This window comes from Lutra lutra, chromosome 9 (assembly GCF_902655055.1).
Source record: "Lutra lutra chromosome 9, mLutLut1.2, whole genome shotgun sequence".
In the NCBI taxonomy this organism is placed as follows: domain Eukaryota; kingdom Metazoa; phylum Chordata; class Mammalia; order Carnivora; family Mustelidae; genus Lutra; species Lutra lutra.
In genome coordinates, this window is record NC_062286.1 from 20,693,957 (window position 1) to 20,711,482 (window position 17,526).

Here is a 17,526-nt window from a genome sequence, read left to right on the forward strand (position 1 = left end):
CTGGGGATCCCATGACACCAAGGCCATGACCTGAACAGAAAACCAAGAATCAACCCACTGAACCACCCAGGCACCCTGAGCCTGACACTTTTTTCTTTTTTTTTTTTTTAAGATTTTATTTATTTATTTGACAGACAGAGATCACAAGTAGGCAGAGAGGCAGGATTCCTGCTGAGGAGAGAGCCCTATGTGGGACTCTATCCCAGGACCCTGAGACCATGACCTGAGCGGAAGGCAGAGGCCCAACCCTCTGAGCCACCCAGGCGCCCTAAAGCCTGTCACTTTTAAATGTCAGTGTTTGTCATCTTGTCGCTTTACTCCTTGGCGGTCTGTGGTAATTTCCGCTGTACTTTAAAGTTGTTAATGCATTCTTACAAAGGTGCTCAGATCAGTGACTTGGTGTTACATGCATACATCTATGAAACTTACATTTATATTGATATTGTTGTGAAAGTTAAAGAAAGAGGGACCTATTAGCTTCAGCTTTTCCTAAACTTTGAAAAGAAACCAAAATCTGTCCTTCACCTTTAATGTTTGGAAGATCAGAGTTCCTGTCATTAAGCCATCCTTTTTCTTCCTAGCTGTAGAGAAGAAATAATCAGAAAGGAAATCACTGAATAGTTAAAAAGAAAACAATTTTTATCAAATATATCTGTAACAAGAACTGTTGATTTGTCAACTGGTTGAGACTTGCAAAATCATTACTTGCCATCATTTTGAACTTTACTATCTGTCGACTGTGTTTACAGCAGAGGAAGGCTTATTATTAGGTAGCTTTGGCTAGTTTTTCATGCTATTTTTGCTTGCATAGTTTAGGGATGGGGATAAGTGACCTGCAAGAGAAAGGAACGTGACTAGTGGAAACACTAGCTTGTCTTTGCCAACAGCTGAGCTCTGGGAGGTCAGAAGGGCTCAGAGCACTGGGCTGGGGTCCATCCTGGTGGATTCAGGCACATTCTCTCAGCACATGCTCAGCTCCCGCGGAAGAAGGACCGCATGGGCCCTGTGTGTGGTTCACTCAAAGCTTCTGCCTTCCCCATGGAAGGGCTCACCTTGAAGCTCTGCGCTGGTGAAGGAGACCTTGTAAGGCTGCCCTGCCCTCTGGATACCACGCCCACCGATGGCAAGTCCTTCGAAGCAAAGGTTTTTCAGGATAATTAAATATTTGACAGTGTGAAAAGGAATGTTCAGAGTGAACTGAATCAAAGGTTGGTGGTGGTAAAAGTGCCTCTGGCTTTCTGAGAAAGCAGTAGAAGATGCTAGGCCATCTGCTGTGGCCTCCACCTTCCCCATCCCATCCAGAAATGTCTATGCTGGGAAAGTCTGTTTTCCAATCCTTGGGCTGGGACAATGACATGAAGAGGAGCCTTCTGAGCCAGGACACTGCTTGCTACCCTCGGCTTCACTCCGTGCTGCTCACGCTGCTCCCAGGAGGGCTTGCTTCTCACCTGGCATCTTCACTTCTTCCTTTGCTGTCTTCTGGGATGTAGGTTTCATATGTAGCCTAGGAAGGGGCAGAAAGGCCCAATTGCAGGGTGATTATTATTATCATCATCATCAACTCTCCTTTGATGAGGTTGTACCCATCTTCACGTTCTCACCTGCCCTCCTGCCAGGCCCACAGTAATCCTAAGAACTTTGCTCTTGGCTACACCGACTCCCGGACTTACCGATCCCACCTATTCCCTTCATATAGTAACCGGAGGCAGGCTTTCAGATGGAGAAGCCAGGGACAAAGAGAATCCCCAGGAGTCCAGGTTGGAATTAGGAGCCGGGAACCTGACTCTGACTGCTCTGATGCGGCTCCTTTCTCCATTGTTGGGGAGTTTGAACCCGGTACATCCTTAGTCTAAAAGGGAGCCTCAGCCTCCTCTCAGCTTCTAGCTGTTTCTCTTAGGAAGGCTGTGGAACAGCTGCTTGTAACTTGCTCTCAGTGAGAGAACTGAGGGTTTGAAGGCAGCAACTCACCAGGGAGATGGTTGACTTGGGAGGTGGGGTGCGGCAGAAGCGTTGGAGTAAGGCCTCTCGTATCTGCAGGTGAGATAATGCTCCGGTTATGCCAGCCTAAGTCCTCGCCTGGGCACCGCAAGTCAGACGGGGGCTGGGTGGGCAGACTCACCTTCTTGTCCATGAGGCAACCAAACAGCAAGATGAAGACACCCTAAGAAGAGAGATACGTGGATAAGTTAGTCAAGGAGGAAGGAATCAACCCAAACCAGCTCTTTCCCTCTTCTCTTCCTTCAGCCTCTGTCTCCCTAATTCATGTCCCGAGGCTTCCCATCTAGAGTTTTCTGCACATTCACATCATGTGGTGCATAGAATCTGTTTCAAACGCTTCTCTTACTGCTTTGGTGACAAAGGAGATATCAAAGTTTTGGGCACTGACAATTCCCTGACCTCTCTGGCAAAACCAGACACTGTTTTATGGATAAGAAAACCAAAGCTCACAGAGGTTTGTCCAAAGTTCTCCAGCTATTCGGGGGAGGAACTGGGGTCCACACCTAAGTCTTCTAAAATTCCTAAGACTGTTTCTTCTGCTCTGCCATGACACCTCCTTGAGAAGGGACTGGCAACGACTTAGACCATCTCAAAGGGCGACAAGCACAGCCACCACATAGTCACCCACCTGGGTGGTGTTGAGAATCGTGAAGATGTAGTGAGGAACTATGGAGACTTTCTCCAGCAGAGTGGCTAGGCCTAGTCCCCAGGTGAGGCCGAAGACGGGGGTGAGAATGAGCAGGGCTTTGGTCACCCCCAGAAGGGCATGGCGCTGCTCCACCGGGGGCCCCTCTGACAGCGAAGGTCTCAGGAGCTTCAGCACAGCCATGGTTAGTACCAGCCCATTCACACCCACGATGGCCAGCACTGGCCCCACGAAGGTGTAGAGCGCCCCTCCTTTCCCATTCAGCCAGCATGCCCCCTCCCCCAGGTATTGCCCTCGGGGTAGGTAGAGGCCCAGGGCGGCCCCTGCAAACCCTATTGGGCACATATAGCCGAGGACCACCATCAGGGAGAGTACTCGGCACTTGGACAGCTGACGGAAGACGAAGAGCAGCTGGTGGGCCAGCATCAGGGCCTGAGCCAGCATCCAGAAGAAGGTGGCCAGGTAGAGGAAGTGACAGAGGAAGGCAGCAGCCAGGCAGAGCGGGCTTCGGGGCCCGGGAGGAAGCAGTGGGGCTCCCAGGAAGCAGGTGTCTGCAGCCAAAAGGCAGAGCACCATGTTGAGCAGGGCCATGTGGCGTAAGTAGGCAACTTTGTTCTGTACCACGACTCTCCACACCAGCCTGTACACGCCCAGGCACACGAGCAGTGCCAGGATGGAGGCCCCCAAGCCCACCTGACTCAGCAGCTCCAGGGTGGGGTTTTCTGGAACAGTATTTTGGGACATGAGAATGGAGAAGGCAGTGAGGTGCTGGCAGATGCACTGAGTGGTGGGGCTGGTGTGGGCCGTCTGCACCTGGCACCCTTCAGCTGACCAGCCCCCCTTGCCCTGGAAGAGACCGTGGTCCCAGAAGACACAGTGGGGAGTGCGAGTGCTAGCTGTGTTCCCGAAGTCCATGATGACTTCTCCCTGGTTGAAGGCCTGGCCACCTGCCATGATGGAAATGGAGAGGACCAGCCCAGGAGTGGCATAGAGAGAGTCCCCCAGGCCTTGGCCATAGTTTGAGGGCAGAAGACGGTCCAATTTCCGCAGCAGCAGGCTAGTAACACTGATGTTAGTTCCATTATGGCGCAGCGGGGCCAGTGAGCGCCTGGGAATGCGTGCCTGCAAGGGGGGCTGAGTGGAGAAGGAGGCTCTGTAGTCAGCAGGAAACGCAGGTCTAAGGAGCTGGGTCTGCAGCTGCACGTTCCGCAAGCTGAAGGAGAAGGGCTGACCCTGTGGGCACAGGTGGCACGCCAGGGTCTCCACAGCCAGCAGGAGAGCTGAGCCCACCGAGGGCTTCTGGGCCTGGGCTGGGGCCCACAGAGAGTCGGTGTCCATGTCGAGGACCTTGTCTGTGGTTTTCAGCAGACCCTGTGACACCCAACAGAAAGATCCCAATGGAGAGTGGAGCCCTGGCCGCTACCCACAGCACTGGGCGAGGGGCACAGGGAACTCTAGGCCCCAAACCCACGTTTCCTAGTCCAGCAGAAGACCCAAGGGTGGAGAGCAAGGGGGATAGGAAGAGAGACCCATGAAGGAAGAGTTTCTGTCGGGGAAGGATGGAGAGCTGTTTAGCTCACTACTGGGATGGCTTCAAGTATGTGGTCTCCTGATGCAATCCAGACTCTCCACCTCCATCCCTTGGGTCACCCAGACCCTAAGGGGCCCCTTTCCAATTCCTTGACCCCTATAGGTCTATAAAGCTAAGAATGGTCCCCAGTAGTAGAGGGGATGGTGTTCTGAAGTAGAAGACTACATGCACGTCCATCCACCCACATGGGATACACATTCCCAGAGAGGAAGAGTGTGTTGTGTCATTGTCCTTAGTTATTCTTTAGGAAGCCTCTTATTGGTCACCAACTGTTGCCCATAGTGAGAGCTGGGTTAGGTGAGTCTAGCCAAGCCAAGAGTGTTCTAGTATCTCCATGTAGGTATCGTGTGTGTGTGTGTGTGTGTGTGTGTGTGTGTGTGTGTGTGTGTGTTTCAAGGGGCGGGGTAGAGGGGCTTCTGGTGTAGGGTGCCTTTGCATGAATGCCTCTGAAGTCACTTCTTCATACCCACTCCTGCCTTCCCTGACCTCCCATGTGTTCCCAGCATCAGACCTTCTCCACATTCCATGGCCTTAAAGACTGGTGTCCAAGAAGAGAGATGGACTAGGGGAGCAGATACTCAGACTCTAGAAAGGTCTGCTGTCTGACAGCCCATAGTGATATCAGGGGGACAGAAGTGCCCAGAGGTAAAGAGCTTCAGGCCCCCACCACCCAGCTGGCCCCCACCATGGCTCAGAGAGCTCACCTGCAGGGCCCTGAGGGTAAGCTGTATTCTAGCATCCACCACCACCTGGGCCAGGAATGATATGGTGCCCAGCAGTGCCAACAAGTCAGAGGGAGAGCTCACCGCCGTCACCTGCTCCGACAGCCGTGCCAGGATCTGGGTCACCTCCACAGTAGGCTGGCCCTGGCCTGCCCATAGCAGCTGAGACAGACAAAACAGCAGGAATTGGGGAGGGGGGTGGGCAAGTCCTCATTAGGGAGGGGCCGTTCCTCCCCTATCCCAGTCTTTCCTCCCCATCCCTGCACCAGTCCCAAGGGAACAGGAAACCAAGATTGTGAGAGCCACATGGAAGGAAATGACACTTTCGTGGGACAGTCACTTGGTGGGATTAAGATTGGAGAATAGCACATGCCCCACAATGAGAGCGTTGGGCCCTCTCCGGCCCATGCCTCACTCCCTGGCTCTGCTAGGCTCCAGTTCAGAGAGGGTGAAGGACCTTCAGGCCAGCCTCAGGGGGGAAGGCTTCTGAAGCGAGGTCCTGAGTGAGAAAGGGGTAGGGCATGGAGGTTGAGGTGTGTGGGCAGCGGGGCCCGAAGCGTTACCCGGGCTCTGCGATGCAAGGCCAGGAGCTCTGCGTCTGTGCAGCTGCTATAAACGGGCTCCCAAATCCCATCCGGCCCACAGGTCCGCTTCACCACACCCGTCCTGTTTGCCGGGCATGGGGCCTGTGCCACGTGGCCAGCCTTGGTGACATTCCAGGCAGTAGCTGAGGAGTCCCCTGGGCAGGTGGTATCTCCATCTGCACAATGATATCGGGGAGGATCGGCAACCACAGTCCAGCCCCAGCCTTTCTGGGGCAGAAGACTGACCAGGCTCTGGAGACTGGCTGTGGGGCCCAGGGCAGGGTCGAGGAGCACCCAGGACAAGGAGGTGAGAGGTCAGCCAGCTGGATCCCAAGCCCCACATACCCTGGATGATGGTGACAGAGATGGGGACCCTGAGAGGGGCCAGCCCTGGGCTCTGCAGCTCACAAGTGTAAGTGGTGTCCACCGCAGGGCAGCGCTGGACAGCCAGCACAAAGCACTGGGAGCCGGGTGCGCTAGCCGAGGAGGCTGCAAATGACGTGAGAGAGGAAACAGTTACTGCACTTGGAATAGACCTGGAACCCAGCAGGCCAAGAGATGTCCTCTCAGTCTTTCTAGAAACTTCAGAAGCAGATGACACAGTGAGGGAGAGCTGAGTGGTACACGAGCATCAAACTACGGAGGCAAGGCTTGGATTTTGGTGAGGGACACCCGGGGGGTCTCTAACTAACCCCAGGACATGAAGCCAGGTTCCTCATTTGTAAAACAGGGTCTATCATCAAATGAACTTCACAGAGTATATTGCAAGAGTTCATTAAGATTGTGTGAAAACATTTTGCAAAATTATCTATGCTCATGTGGTTATTGCTGGATCGATACAATTAGGATTGCTCGTGGGGTAAAAACAGGGTTGGACTTGGACTCCGAACTCAGGTTGCACTGCAGCCTCTGCTTCCTGTGACCTGGAGAGCCAGCTGCCACCTGTCCCCTGACCCCGACAGCCCCTCCGTACCTTTGCTGCCTTCACCGGGACTCCAGGAAGCTGTGTAGGCCAGATGTGTGCGAGGGATGCAGCAGGTCAGCTGGAAGCCGGGGCAGGTGGCACAGGAAATGGAGAGCTGGTCTGGAAGCCGAGCCACATCTGTTGTCTGCAGCGGCACCTCCACCAGCTGGGACAGCTCCCACCTGAATCCCTGAGCCTCAAAGCAGCACAGGTACTCACCTGCGGATACACACCTGCTGCACCTCCCAGCTCCTGCGGGCCCCACCTGTGCCACAGAAGCTCTGCTGCTCCCGAAGCTACACCCGAGGTCTGCCTTCCCCAGGGCCTCTCAAGCCCAGCAACGGAGATCCCTGCCCCCGAAAGGATTTCTAGGAGGAAGAGGCCCAGAGAAGAGGCTCCTTTTTAAATAGCCTGGAGCCAAGAATTCCAAGGTGAACCCCTTTCCTGCTAGGGGATGTCCTTCCTGAACCACCTGCTGCCACTGCAACATCTTGACGGGAACACACTGTCTGTTCACGGCCGAGATTGACCCCTACCTTCGGCATTCTCCTCTTGTGATTGTTCCCATCAGCGGGCCCCTTAGCTTTTGTTTCCCCAGAATGAATAAATGGAAAGATGCAAAGGGAAAGGAAGGGGAGAGAGAAGCAGGAAGGAGAAGAGAGGGAGGAGGAGGAAGGCGAGGGGATCAGGGGAAGAGAAGGCTGAAGAGAAGGGGAAGACATAGGAGAAGAGAGATGAGAGGAAGGGCAAGCTAGCTACCTGCCCATCGGTGGGAGACGTTGAAGATGCTGAGGACAGCCTGGCCCGGGCTGGAGGCCAGGGACACACGTGTCCCTGGCTGCAGGAGGATGGGGGTGGGGCTGCCCGCGGGCCGCAGGAACCAGTTAAGGTTTGTGGTCTCACGGCTCTTGATGAGGGTCAGGTTCAGAGTGGTGCCCGGCGTCCGCACCCAGGAGTTTGGGCTCAGCCTTCCGGGGGCTGCAGGGATGTAGGAGGCAGGGGCCCCTTGGAGCAGGAATTGTGGCCCTCTGCAGTTAAGTTCTCACTCTTTCCCCAACTTCGGGAGCCCATTCCTCCTCATTCCCTCCCCACAGCCCCCAGTACTATGTCACTTTGTTTTGTCGCTGGATGAGTGTGGCTGCTGCTGTCCAGTTGGAGAACTCTGTCTTAGGGAGCCAAACAGGGAAGCCTTGTGGCCCATGATTTTCCCTCCCTAGGCAACCTGGGGCTGCTGGAGCCCCTTCCTGGCCCTCTAGGGTCAACAACAGTCACTCTAGTCCTTTCTCTCCTTGTCCATATGTCTCAGGAGCCCTACTGTTCATTAGTCTCACTACTCAGGTCCCAAGCTCAGGGCTGTGACCCCCCACCCCAGGATAACTGGCAATTCTCCTGCCCGGTGGAGGAAGCTGGGCTTGGGCCAGCTGGCAGAAATACAGGGGTCAGAGAGGAGAAAACACACTGGGGCTCATTGGTTTCCAAGTTCCCAACCCTCCTTACCAGGTGGCAGCAACTGGCAGTACCCGGCTTCAGTAGAGCCAAAGACCAGACAGCCGCAGGGCCTGTGGTTGTGGGTGGTCTGGCAGGGGCGGTGATGGGAGCAGACACTGGTGTTCCACTGGTACCCAGACAGGCACGCACAATAGCTTTGCCCATCCGCGTGGACGTTACACTCTGCAGCAGAGGGTGGGGACAAGAAGTGGAGAGGCTGTGGGAGAGAGCCAGGTAGTCTGATGCCTGAGAGGTTCTAGGGCTGGCTGTCTGGAGCCATCCCAAAGTCACAAGGGCCTCAGCCGTCAGGGACTGCCTCCTCAGGGTGAAAAGCAGCAGAGGATTTCCTGCTGGGCAAAGTCATCAGGGGTTGCGGGGGTGGAGAAATCCGACCCACCACTGTCTGCCTCTTGGGCCTCTGCCAAAGTTTAGAAGATGGGGACATGGAACAGGAAGGGAAGGGTCTGTCTGGTGGGGAGGTGAGGAAGGAGCCTGCCCATGGAGACCCTCCAGGAAATGGGAGGGGCTGGCAGCGGTCAAGGTGAGCTGGCTGCAGGAGACCTAGGAAGCCTGTGTCCCCTTCTCTCTGAGCCCCCATCCCCCACAAGTGGTGGACGGGCCACTGAGAGACAGGGCTCCGTAGAATCCCCCCTACCTGTCGTGAGGCTGAGGCCAGTGAGAGTTCTTGGGAAAGAGGAAGCCGAGGCAAGGGGGCGAGTCAGGGTCCTGGAGATTGCCAGTGGCCAGGTCTGGTTTGACAAGGCCAGCTGTACATAGACCGAGGCCAGGACTGATTCTACAGGAGCAGGGGGGGCAGCTGGAGAGGAGAGGCGGCAAGGCTATGGGCTGGTCCCCTTTTGCCTCCCATACCTGACTGGTCCCTGCCCAGACCCTAGGCAGATCCCACCTCCCACAGCCCAGCTAGGAGCTGACAAGACTTGAGAGAGCTGTAACCCTTCACTAGCCACCGTGCATTCACACACAACTCCATGTTACCCTCCCCCAAACCCTCATTTATAGATGAGGCTCTCCAAGGAGAATGATTTTCTCAAGGCCTCACAGCTAGAGAACTGGCCTCTGGATCTGTGTGTCCACCATGAGCAGCCATGAATCCAGTCTTCTGGGAGCCATCTTCAGCCTCATCCCCTGCTCCCTGTCCTCTCCCTTTGCCCTCCCTCCACTCCCTGCTTCCTCCTCCTGTCCACTCCATCCACTCACCACCTTCTCCACTCCTTTGGTCCAATGGCTGCCCTGATTCCCCTCCAGCCTGACTCTGTGCCTGGAACAGAGCACAGAGGAGAGACCTCTGAGAGGAGGCTGACCCCAAGTTTCTCCCAGAGACACCTTCTTCGCTAGGGGACTCAGGCCAGCCTGAGTAATTTGGCATGTCTCCATCTCTTTGAAGCTCTTCTTTCGCCTAGCTAGACCCAAGCAGGCACATCAGGAGAGGAACGCAAGCTTCCGGTAGGAGGCACCAGGGCTGCAGCCCAGAGGACTCCACCAGGGCCTGCAAATCCCACCTGAACCCAGAACCCGGCACACCCTAGAGAGTCAACATGCTTTGCTTAATTCCTTCCTGAATTTACCTGTCCCTGGGCCTCTAAGCTAATTGAAATGGCAGTGTCTGGAACGCCATTGGGGAGGGCTGGGCAGAGCCGGCTGGGGCCCAGCGGCTTGGGAAATTCTGTTTTCTCCATAGGAATTGCCACGAGGGTGAGCATAAGGCAGCATCTTCCCTTCGTCTCTCGTTCCTATAAATCATCTCCTCACTAACTCCTCCCTCTCTCAAAATTGTATATGAACATGCGTACTATCTAAAAACAGACACAGATATGGATATGGATAGAGATGCAGATGTCTTCCTGGGAGAAAACAGAGATCCCAAAGTGCTATCTCGACTTCGCTGTCTTCAGAATCTCTCCTGTCCTCTATGCCCATGGTTCCCAACTCTGGAAAATTCTTCTTTTCTTTCCATTTTTAAATTGTAAGCTTGACTGGGAGAGACTTCATCCAAAGTGCAGCTGGCATCACTGGAGTTCACAGTGACTCGAAGAAACAAAAGCTCTCCCACTCCCTGGAAAATAAGACTGACCTCTCAGAGATTTTTATAAGAAACTGGCCTCTCTTTTTCTATATTACTTCCTCTCCCTTCAGTCCTTGCTCCTCTACCTGTCCCTTCATCCACACCGGTTGCCTCTCATGCTGACAGGCCCCTGTGTCAGCTCTGGAGACCTTCCCTGGGTCCTCGTCCCAGTCTTACTCACGGGTTGGGATACTTGCGCAACTGAAGACTCCACCGGGGGCAGAGTCATGGCCAGGAGTAGCACGGGGAGAGCTGCACAGACCATGGCTCAGGGAGGCAGTCCTCAAGAGTCCTGAGGTTGCTGCATAATGCAAATTCCCTCAGAGAAGGGCTGGCAAGGCTCAGCAGCGGGGATGGGAGGGGTGAGGGGACCGGAGCCAGCCGAATTTACAGAGGAAGTGCGATAGTCTGTGACTGAGTCACATGGGCATCCAGCTCCCTGTGGGGCCACCTGGAACCCATGGGCCCCAGTGAGAATGGTCTGCATGGCTTCCCCCTGGGGTCTGAACCAAGAACTCGGTGTACAGGAGAGGGCTTGAGGGTCCCAGGTCACAACGAGCAATGTGCCAGTAAGCCAGGGACCTGGGAAATCTGGATCATGGATCCCAGAGCCAATGCAGAAAAGACAAACATTGGGGCTGATTTCTGGTCTAGAATAATTTCTGGACTCTTAAATTTAACCAAGAACCTGGAAAAATGCTGGGAGAAATAGTTTTGAAGTGAGGATGTCTTTTCTAAATATGACACAAAACCCAGAAAGCAGAAAAAAAAATAAATTAGGCTGTCTAAAAACGCTATAAATTGGGGAGGAAAAGCACATTGCAGTGAAAAGGTGAAAGACAACAAGTTTGTAGCATGATGCTTGAGTAGAGAGGGCCAGCCTTAACGTAAGAGATTTTTATCTTACATCAGTAAGATAGAAAATAGGCAAAAAATAGAAAAAATCTCTTTACTGAAAAAGAATTATCAATAGTTTGACAAACATATAAAAAATCCACATTGAGGGGCGCCTCGGTGGCTCAGTTGTTAAACCTCTGCCTTTGGCTCAGGTCATGATCTCCGGGTCCTGGGATCGAGTCCCACACTGGGCTCCTTGCTTGGCGGGGAGCCTGCTTCTCACTTTCCCACTCCCCTAACTTGTGTTCCCTCTCTCGCTGTGTCTCTCTCTGCCAAAAAAAAAAAAAAAAAAAAAAAAAAAAAAAAAAAAAAAAATCCACATTGAAATAAGAAAATAAAACTGAAATAAAAGAGAAAAAACAGACAAAAATAAGAAAACAAAAAAAGAAAAAAGTAAAAAAAGAAATAAAATATTCTGTCACCTACTAATTATCAAAAGACAAGATACTGATTATATTCATTGTTGAGAGAAGTGTAGTGATACATGTAAACAAAAATGTGTGTACAAGGATGTTCAAGGCAGAGTTGTTCGTGATAGCAAATGAATTAAACAACCAAAATGTCCATTCAAAAGGGACATTTCCAAACAACTGAACATCGCTGTGAAAAAAAAGTGAGGTAACTCTATTTTGAGGTGAATCCCCATATATATGGCACAGTGTGAAGTGTGTATTATGCCATCTTTTACATTAAAAAAAGGGAATCTATATTCAACATCTATGCTTTTTATACCTAGAATATTTCTGGGAAACACCTCAGAACGTTGGCAACTGTTGCTTCTGGGGAAGGGGATTAAGGGTGCAGATGTGTCTGTTTGATAAATATCTTTTCTAAACATAGGTATGTATTTTCCCAATTAAAAAAAGGAAGAGTAGATTTAAACATGCACACACACACATACATACACACATGCATAAACACACACGTGTGCATGCTCATACACACACACACACACACACACACACACACACACACACACACACAATACCTAGGGTAAAAATCTATCCCCAGTACATTTCTACCTCCCCCACCTCCTCAACTGTCCCCTTGCTAGGATGGCTGCCAAGACATAGTGGACACACAGAGCAATGACATACATGGGAACAAAGACTTTGTTAATAATTGATTTCAGAAAACTTGAGAATGATAAAGAATTAGGTTTGAGAACGTGGAGGGGGGGATGCCATCAGCATGTTGGGAACCGTCCACGGCAGCTGCAGGTGGTCTCAGAGGGGCTGGGGGATATGGGCCACCACCAGCTTCTGCCACAGTCTCCAGAGTGCATCAGTCCAAGCCTAAGGTGGTCCTGGACGGGGCTCGACAGGGTCTTTCAAGGAGCAGAAACTACAGAAGAGAGAGGTGGAACTGTTTCTGTAATTGGAGAGAAGTTTCAAGCACTTTTGCTTGTACAAAAAATTACTGAGGAAAGATCGGACAGAAATGCTACAGGTTCTGGGAAGTGTCCATTGACTTTACCTTCGGATTCCTCAGGGCTTCACACTGCCCACCAGACAGCCATAAGTGATATTTGTTTTAAATGATTCAGTGGATAAATGACACACTCCAAGTGGCGTCTGGGAGGCTCAGTGGGTTGAGCATCTGAAGCTTGATCTCAGCTCAGGTCTTCAGCTTAGGGTGGTGGGTTTGCCTGTGTGGGGGCTCCACACCCAGTTAGGAGCCTACTTAAAAAAAAAAAAAAAGAAAGAAACCAACACATCAAGACATTAATGGTGGCTGAAACTGAATGGTGGGATTTGGCATGTTTTTCTGTGTTCTGTATTTTTCAATGATTTTTCAATCATTCCATAATGGAAAAAAAGTTCTAATAAAAATATCAGATCTTGGGTGCCTTGGTGGCGCAGTCGCTTAAGTGATCTACTCTTGATTTCATCTTAGTCATTATCTGGGGAGGGGAGAGGTCCCTGCTCAGCGGGAAGTCTGCTTGAGATACTCTCCCTCTGTCCCTTCCCACCCTGCTTGCATGCGCACACACTCTCTCTTAAATGATAAATAGATCTTAAACAAAAACCAAAAAACAAATCTTTTAGTCTCAACTTCTTTCTTACAGACCAACCAAGTTCAGAGTCCTTCAGGTTGGCCCAGGAGTCCCCGGGTTGGCAGGAAGCACCTGGAGGCAGAATCAGGTCTCCAGCTTAGGGTGGGGTTCAGGCAAACAGGTCCTTAATTGCTGCCACTCTTCTCCCAAGTCAAAGGTCAACCATGAGGCTATTGATCTCCGTAATGATGTTTGGAAACCAGTTAAGATTCCACCCATGCGGGCAGCTTTTCTGGGCTCCTAGGTTGCACCCTGGGCAAAAGAAATTTCCTTTCCCTTCCTTGGTGCTTTGAGCCCTCCAGGCCAAGTCGGCAGAGTCTTTGATAGCAAAGGTTTATAATCTGGGTTTCTCTCCTTTGTTTCCAAACAGGTTATTTTAGGAGGTTTTACCTCTATTACTATGTAAACTACTAATAGATTACTAAAGAATAAATGTAGTTTAGACCTTTAGTCCATATGAATCCTAAATTCTTTCTCTTTCCACCTGATGGGGCATGACATTATTGGAAATATTAAATGATGGGTTGTTAGGTTGGGAAGGGACCTCACCTGAGATCCTGGGTCCAAGGATCCAGAAGGGGGTCCCGCAGGCCCAGCCAAGAGGCTCCTTGGCTTTGCACAGGATAGAAGTAAAATAAGAGCAAGAGGGAAGTGAAAGGAGTTCACTGAGTAGCTTGAGTGACGGAGAATAGCAGACAGTGTGTCTGGGAGACTCGGAAAGGAAAAGAGAGTTGGAGGGGGGGCAGTTAGGGGTTGCTGAGGGTTAAGGGTTTCCATTGGAAAGGGGTCCTGGATATGTGTTCCTTCAGGAATCCAGGATAGGATCCGACCAAAGGTCAGTGACCAGTGAATTATAGGTGCTATTTCGTTAACTGCTGAAGGTAGGAACGTTGATGCCTGCGTCAACTCAGGTTTGTTAGAAGCTAATGTTCTAGAACATGTTTGGTACCCGGCTCTTCTTAGCCATTGGCAGGTGTTTGGGGGCCAAGGATGGAATTCAGAGAATGCTTAACTCTCTTGCTTCCCCCTTGGAGTGGGAATGCAGCTTCTCTGGTTTTTACTCAGATGCCAGGTGAAATATAGAATGTGAGTGAATAGGGCCTAGCAGGAAAACAGCAGAAACGGAGCCTTTTCAGTTTCCCTGCCTCACTGTTATCTACTCCAGCTATGCCAGCTCTCTCAAATTATAGAAGAGGAAAAGGAGCCAGAAGGTCACATAGCTAGTGGATGGCAGAACCAAAGCTTAAAGCCAGGTCTTCTGACTTTGAATCTAAGGAATTTAGATAAAGGAAATTAAGATAGATCAATTTAAATACAGAATCATAGGAACTTCTAGCCACAAAAATGCATTAAAGATAGTATGAGATAGCATTTGATCCCACAAAGAAGTTCTTCAAAAAGATCCCAGTTCTTCAAAAAGGCTTCTTTTCCTAAGGAGGAGAGGAAATGAATATAATATAAAAACAGGAGGGAGTATGGAGAGTATGTGCTTAAGAATAAGTTCTTTCAAAGTCAGCTCATGAATACCTTACTTATCTAGATGTCCTTAAATCAGCAAATGTGACCACTGGGAACAAAAGCTGTGATCTACAAGGAAAAATACAAAATGTCTCATACAAATCACAAAAGGCTGCAAGATGGTAATATAACTCCACAAAGAAGAACAATTCTTTTTCTGTGAGTGAACAACTATGTGTTAAGGTTTGAAAGGGGGAAAGTAATGGGGAAGCAGACACAAGCATCAACAAGGTTCAGGAAGGAACACAAGGAAGCAGACACAATGATCAACAAGGTTCAACAACTCTTGATCTGGGGATCAAGAGGAGCTTCATTACTGGAAGAGCTGACAGAGAGAAGGTGGTTTGGATCTCAGCCAGATGCATTTCCCAATACATCTTCCCTGAGCTGAATTTACCTAGCTAGTTCCTGACACAGCCACGCATCTCCGGGTCTCTCTTGTAGGGACAGGGTTGCTCAGGAGGAGTCTGGATGACTGGCCATTCCCAAAGAGCGAGCATCGAGAGCTTATTCTGCATTCTCACCAAGCAGTGAAATCACTTTTTGCTTGGGAAGAGGGAGAGGGGACAAAGACTATCTATCCTTCTGGGGAGGAGACGTTCCCTCCCCTTGGTGGAAATGTGAGAAGAAAAGAGTAAACGTTCCATGCCAACACCATGCAAGATTATAACAAGATTTATTTCAATATTCTAGTGAAAGAGAAAACTGGAAAACTTCATTTAACTAATGACAATATATACAAATGAGTAGATTTTATAAAATCAGTAAACCTGGAGATTCTGTTCCAACACCTTGCTACACACCTTAGGGTAATTGTGTGTCAAGAACAAAAAAATGGTATGTACTTGTTCTGGAAGCCTGATGTTACCGCTTCTATCCCACTTATCTTCTGACTCACTTCCTAGAACTACCTACCCTCCACCCATAATCCCAGGTTTACCATGGAAGTAGTCACTTTGTACAGTCATGCTACTGTTCCCTGACTACAGTCAATGAGGACACACCTAATGCGTTGGAACATTACTCTCTTCTGAGATATTCTGGGAGCCCTGAGCTGGTGAGAGCCCGAGCTTGGACCCGCAACACGTAAATCTCAGCAGTTACTGGTTTTCAGTCATTTGGACTGGGGAAACGGTCTGTGCTCAAAGGAAGAGTAAGGCTAACGTGTGGACAGAAATGGAAAGAAACAAGAAGAGAGCCCATTGCTTTAACTTCAATTTATTCTTGAAGCTCCTTTGCACTCCTGATCTTGAGTTCCATCAGGGACCACCCACCCCCAGCTTCTTTTAATTACTTCCCTTCTTGCTTGAGCTAGTTAGAGCAGGTTTCTGTTATTTCCAGCTGAAGGAATGTGTAGGACACATGCTCAGAAAAACCAAGGAAGCTGCGAGGACGGAAAAGTGGTCATTATATCAAGTGACAGGAGTAAAGAACCTTGTGATTCAAGACACCCACTTCATCTTTCTAGAGACCTTGCTTTTTACACCGATACAATGAAGGAGTTGGATTACGTGATCACAGTAGCACAGCTGACCCTTGAAAAACAGAGGTTTGAACCGCGTGGGTCCACTTACATGCAATCTTTTTTCAATACAGTACAGTGTTATAAATGCATTTTTTTTCTTTAAGATTTTCTTTTCTTCCTTTTTTTTTTTTTGGAGTAGTTGACACATGATATTATATTAGTCTCAGGTGTACAACATAGTGGTTCAACAACTCTGTACCTTATGCCAAGCTCACACAAGTGTAGCCGTCATCTGGCACCATACAATGCTATTACAATACCATTGACTAGGTTCCCTATGCTGTAACTTTTATTCCTGTGACCTATTCATTCCATACCTGGAAGCCTGCGCCTTCCACTGCCTGTCACCCCTTTTGCCCATCCCCCTCCACTCTCTTATGATCTTCCTAACATTTTGTTTTCTCTAAGTTACTTTATTGTAAGAATGCAGCATATAATACATGTAACACACAAAGTACATGATAACAAACTGCTTATGTTATCAGTAAGGTTTCCAGCCACCACTCAGCTATTAGTGGTTGTTTATGAGGAGGTCAAAAGGATTATATACAGAGTTTTGACTGTGGTGGAGTTAGCACCCCTAACCCTCAAGTTGTTCAAGGATCAACTAACTGTGCTTTAAAAAATCTTGTTCCAATTCCTTCTGGCCCTCCTGGTTTCTAATGCAAAATCCATAGTTATTGTTCCCTGGTAAGTAATGTGTCATTTCCATGGCTGCTTTAAAATTTTTTCCCTTTATTTTGAAACTGTTATGATGTGGCATGGCTGGTTTTTTTTTTTTTTTTTAAAGGCTTATCCTGTTTTGGATTCACTGAGCTGTTTGCATATGTAGCTTTATGTAATCCATCAAATTTGAGCATTTCAGCCATTATTTCTTCAAGTATTTTTTCTGTACCACATTCTTTCTCCTCTCTTTCTTGGACTCTAATGACAAATATTAGACTTTTTTTCCCCCCTGTATTATTTTTTTCATAGACCCCTGTATCTTTGTTCAGTTTTTCAAATTTTTTTTCTCTCTCTGTTGCAAATAACAGATGTGATTATGTTAAGGATCTTGAGATAGGAAGTTTATTCTGGATTATCTGGGTGGGCCCAAAGTAATCACAAGCATCCTTATAAAAGGAAGACAGGAATGTGGGGGACAAAAAAGATCTACAACAGAAGCTGTGTTTGGGGTGATGTGCTTTGAAACTGGAGAAAGGGACCATGAGCCAAGAATGAAGGTAGCCTCTAGAAGCTGGAAGAAGGGGGCGCCTGGGTGGCTCAGTGGGTTAAGGCCTCTGCCTTCAGCTCAGGTCATGGTCTCAGGGTCCTGGATCAAGCCCCTCATTGGGCTCTCTGCTCAGCAGGGAGCCTACTTCCTCCTCTTTCTCTCTGCCTGTCTCTGCCTACTTGTGATCTCTCTCTCTCTGTCAAATAAATAAATAAAATCTTAAAAAAAAAAAAAAGAAAAA

General features: G+C 49.6%; 1 protein-coding gene and 1 long non-coding RNA gene across 4 annotated transcripts; both read right to left on the reverse strand.

The window, feature by feature from the left end:
* Positions 1–217: 217 nt before the first annotated feature.
* ADGRF3 (adhesion G protein-coupled receptor F3) lies at positions 218–10,378 on the reverse strand. 3 transcript variants are annotated; one of them, XM_047745204.1, is made up of 14 exons: positions 9,580–9,697; positions 9,212–9,272; positions 8,649–8,789; positions 8,003–8,176; positions 7,265–7,483; positions 6,515–6,724; positions 5,887–6,030; positions 5,521–5,717; positions 4,940–5,119; positions 2,627–4,015; positions 2,120–2,161; positions 1,969–2,031; positions 1,449–1,504; positions 218–581 (listed from the first exon to the last, which is right to left on the reverse strand). In XM_047745204.1, the coding sequence occupies exons 1-14, from the start codon at positions 9,688–9,690 to the stop codon at positions 578–580; spliced, it is 2,991 nt and encodes a 996-aa protein (XP_047601160.1). In that variant the 5' UTR covers positions 9,691–9,697; the 3' UTR covers positions 218–577. The 3 variants fall into 3 exon arrangements, with proteins under 3 accessions (XP_047601160.1, XP_047601163.1, XP_047601161.1); XM_047745207.1 differs by lacking the exon at positions 9,580–9,697 and adding an exon at positions 10,258–10,378 and having other exon boundaries at positions 218–1,504; positions 9,215–9,272; XM_047745205.1 differs by lacking the exon at positions 9,580–9,697 and adding an exon at positions 10,258–10,378 and having other exon boundaries at positions 218–1,504.
* Positions 10,379–12,083: 1,705 nt separating this feature from the next.
* On the reverse strand, positions 12,084–14,360 carry LOC125108855 (uncharacterized). Its single transcript, XR_007130025.1, has 2 exons — positions 13,579–14,360; positions 12,084–12,652 (listed from the first exon to the last, which is right to left on the reverse strand). It is a non-coding gene; the product is annotated as an uncharacterized LOC125108855 (long non-coding RNA).
* Between the last annotated feature and the right edge of the window lie 3,166 nt (positions 14,361–17,526).

Excerpts from the sequence above, each read along its gene's own strand:
- ADGRF3 (XM_047745204.1), bottom strand. The coding sequence starts at position 9,690 with ATGGAGAAAACAGAATTTCCCAAGCCGCTGGGCCCCAGCCGGCTCTGC. Across the intron at positions 5,120-5,520 it reads CCTTGCATCGCAGAGCCCGG|CTGCTATGGGCAGGCCAGGG; the intron begins GTAACGCTTCGG and ends TGTCTGTCTCAG. Across the intron at positions 4,016-4,939 it reads TTACCCTCAGGGCCCTGCAG|GGTCTGCTGAAAACCACAGA; the intron begins GTGAGCTCTCTG and ends TGGGTGTCACAG.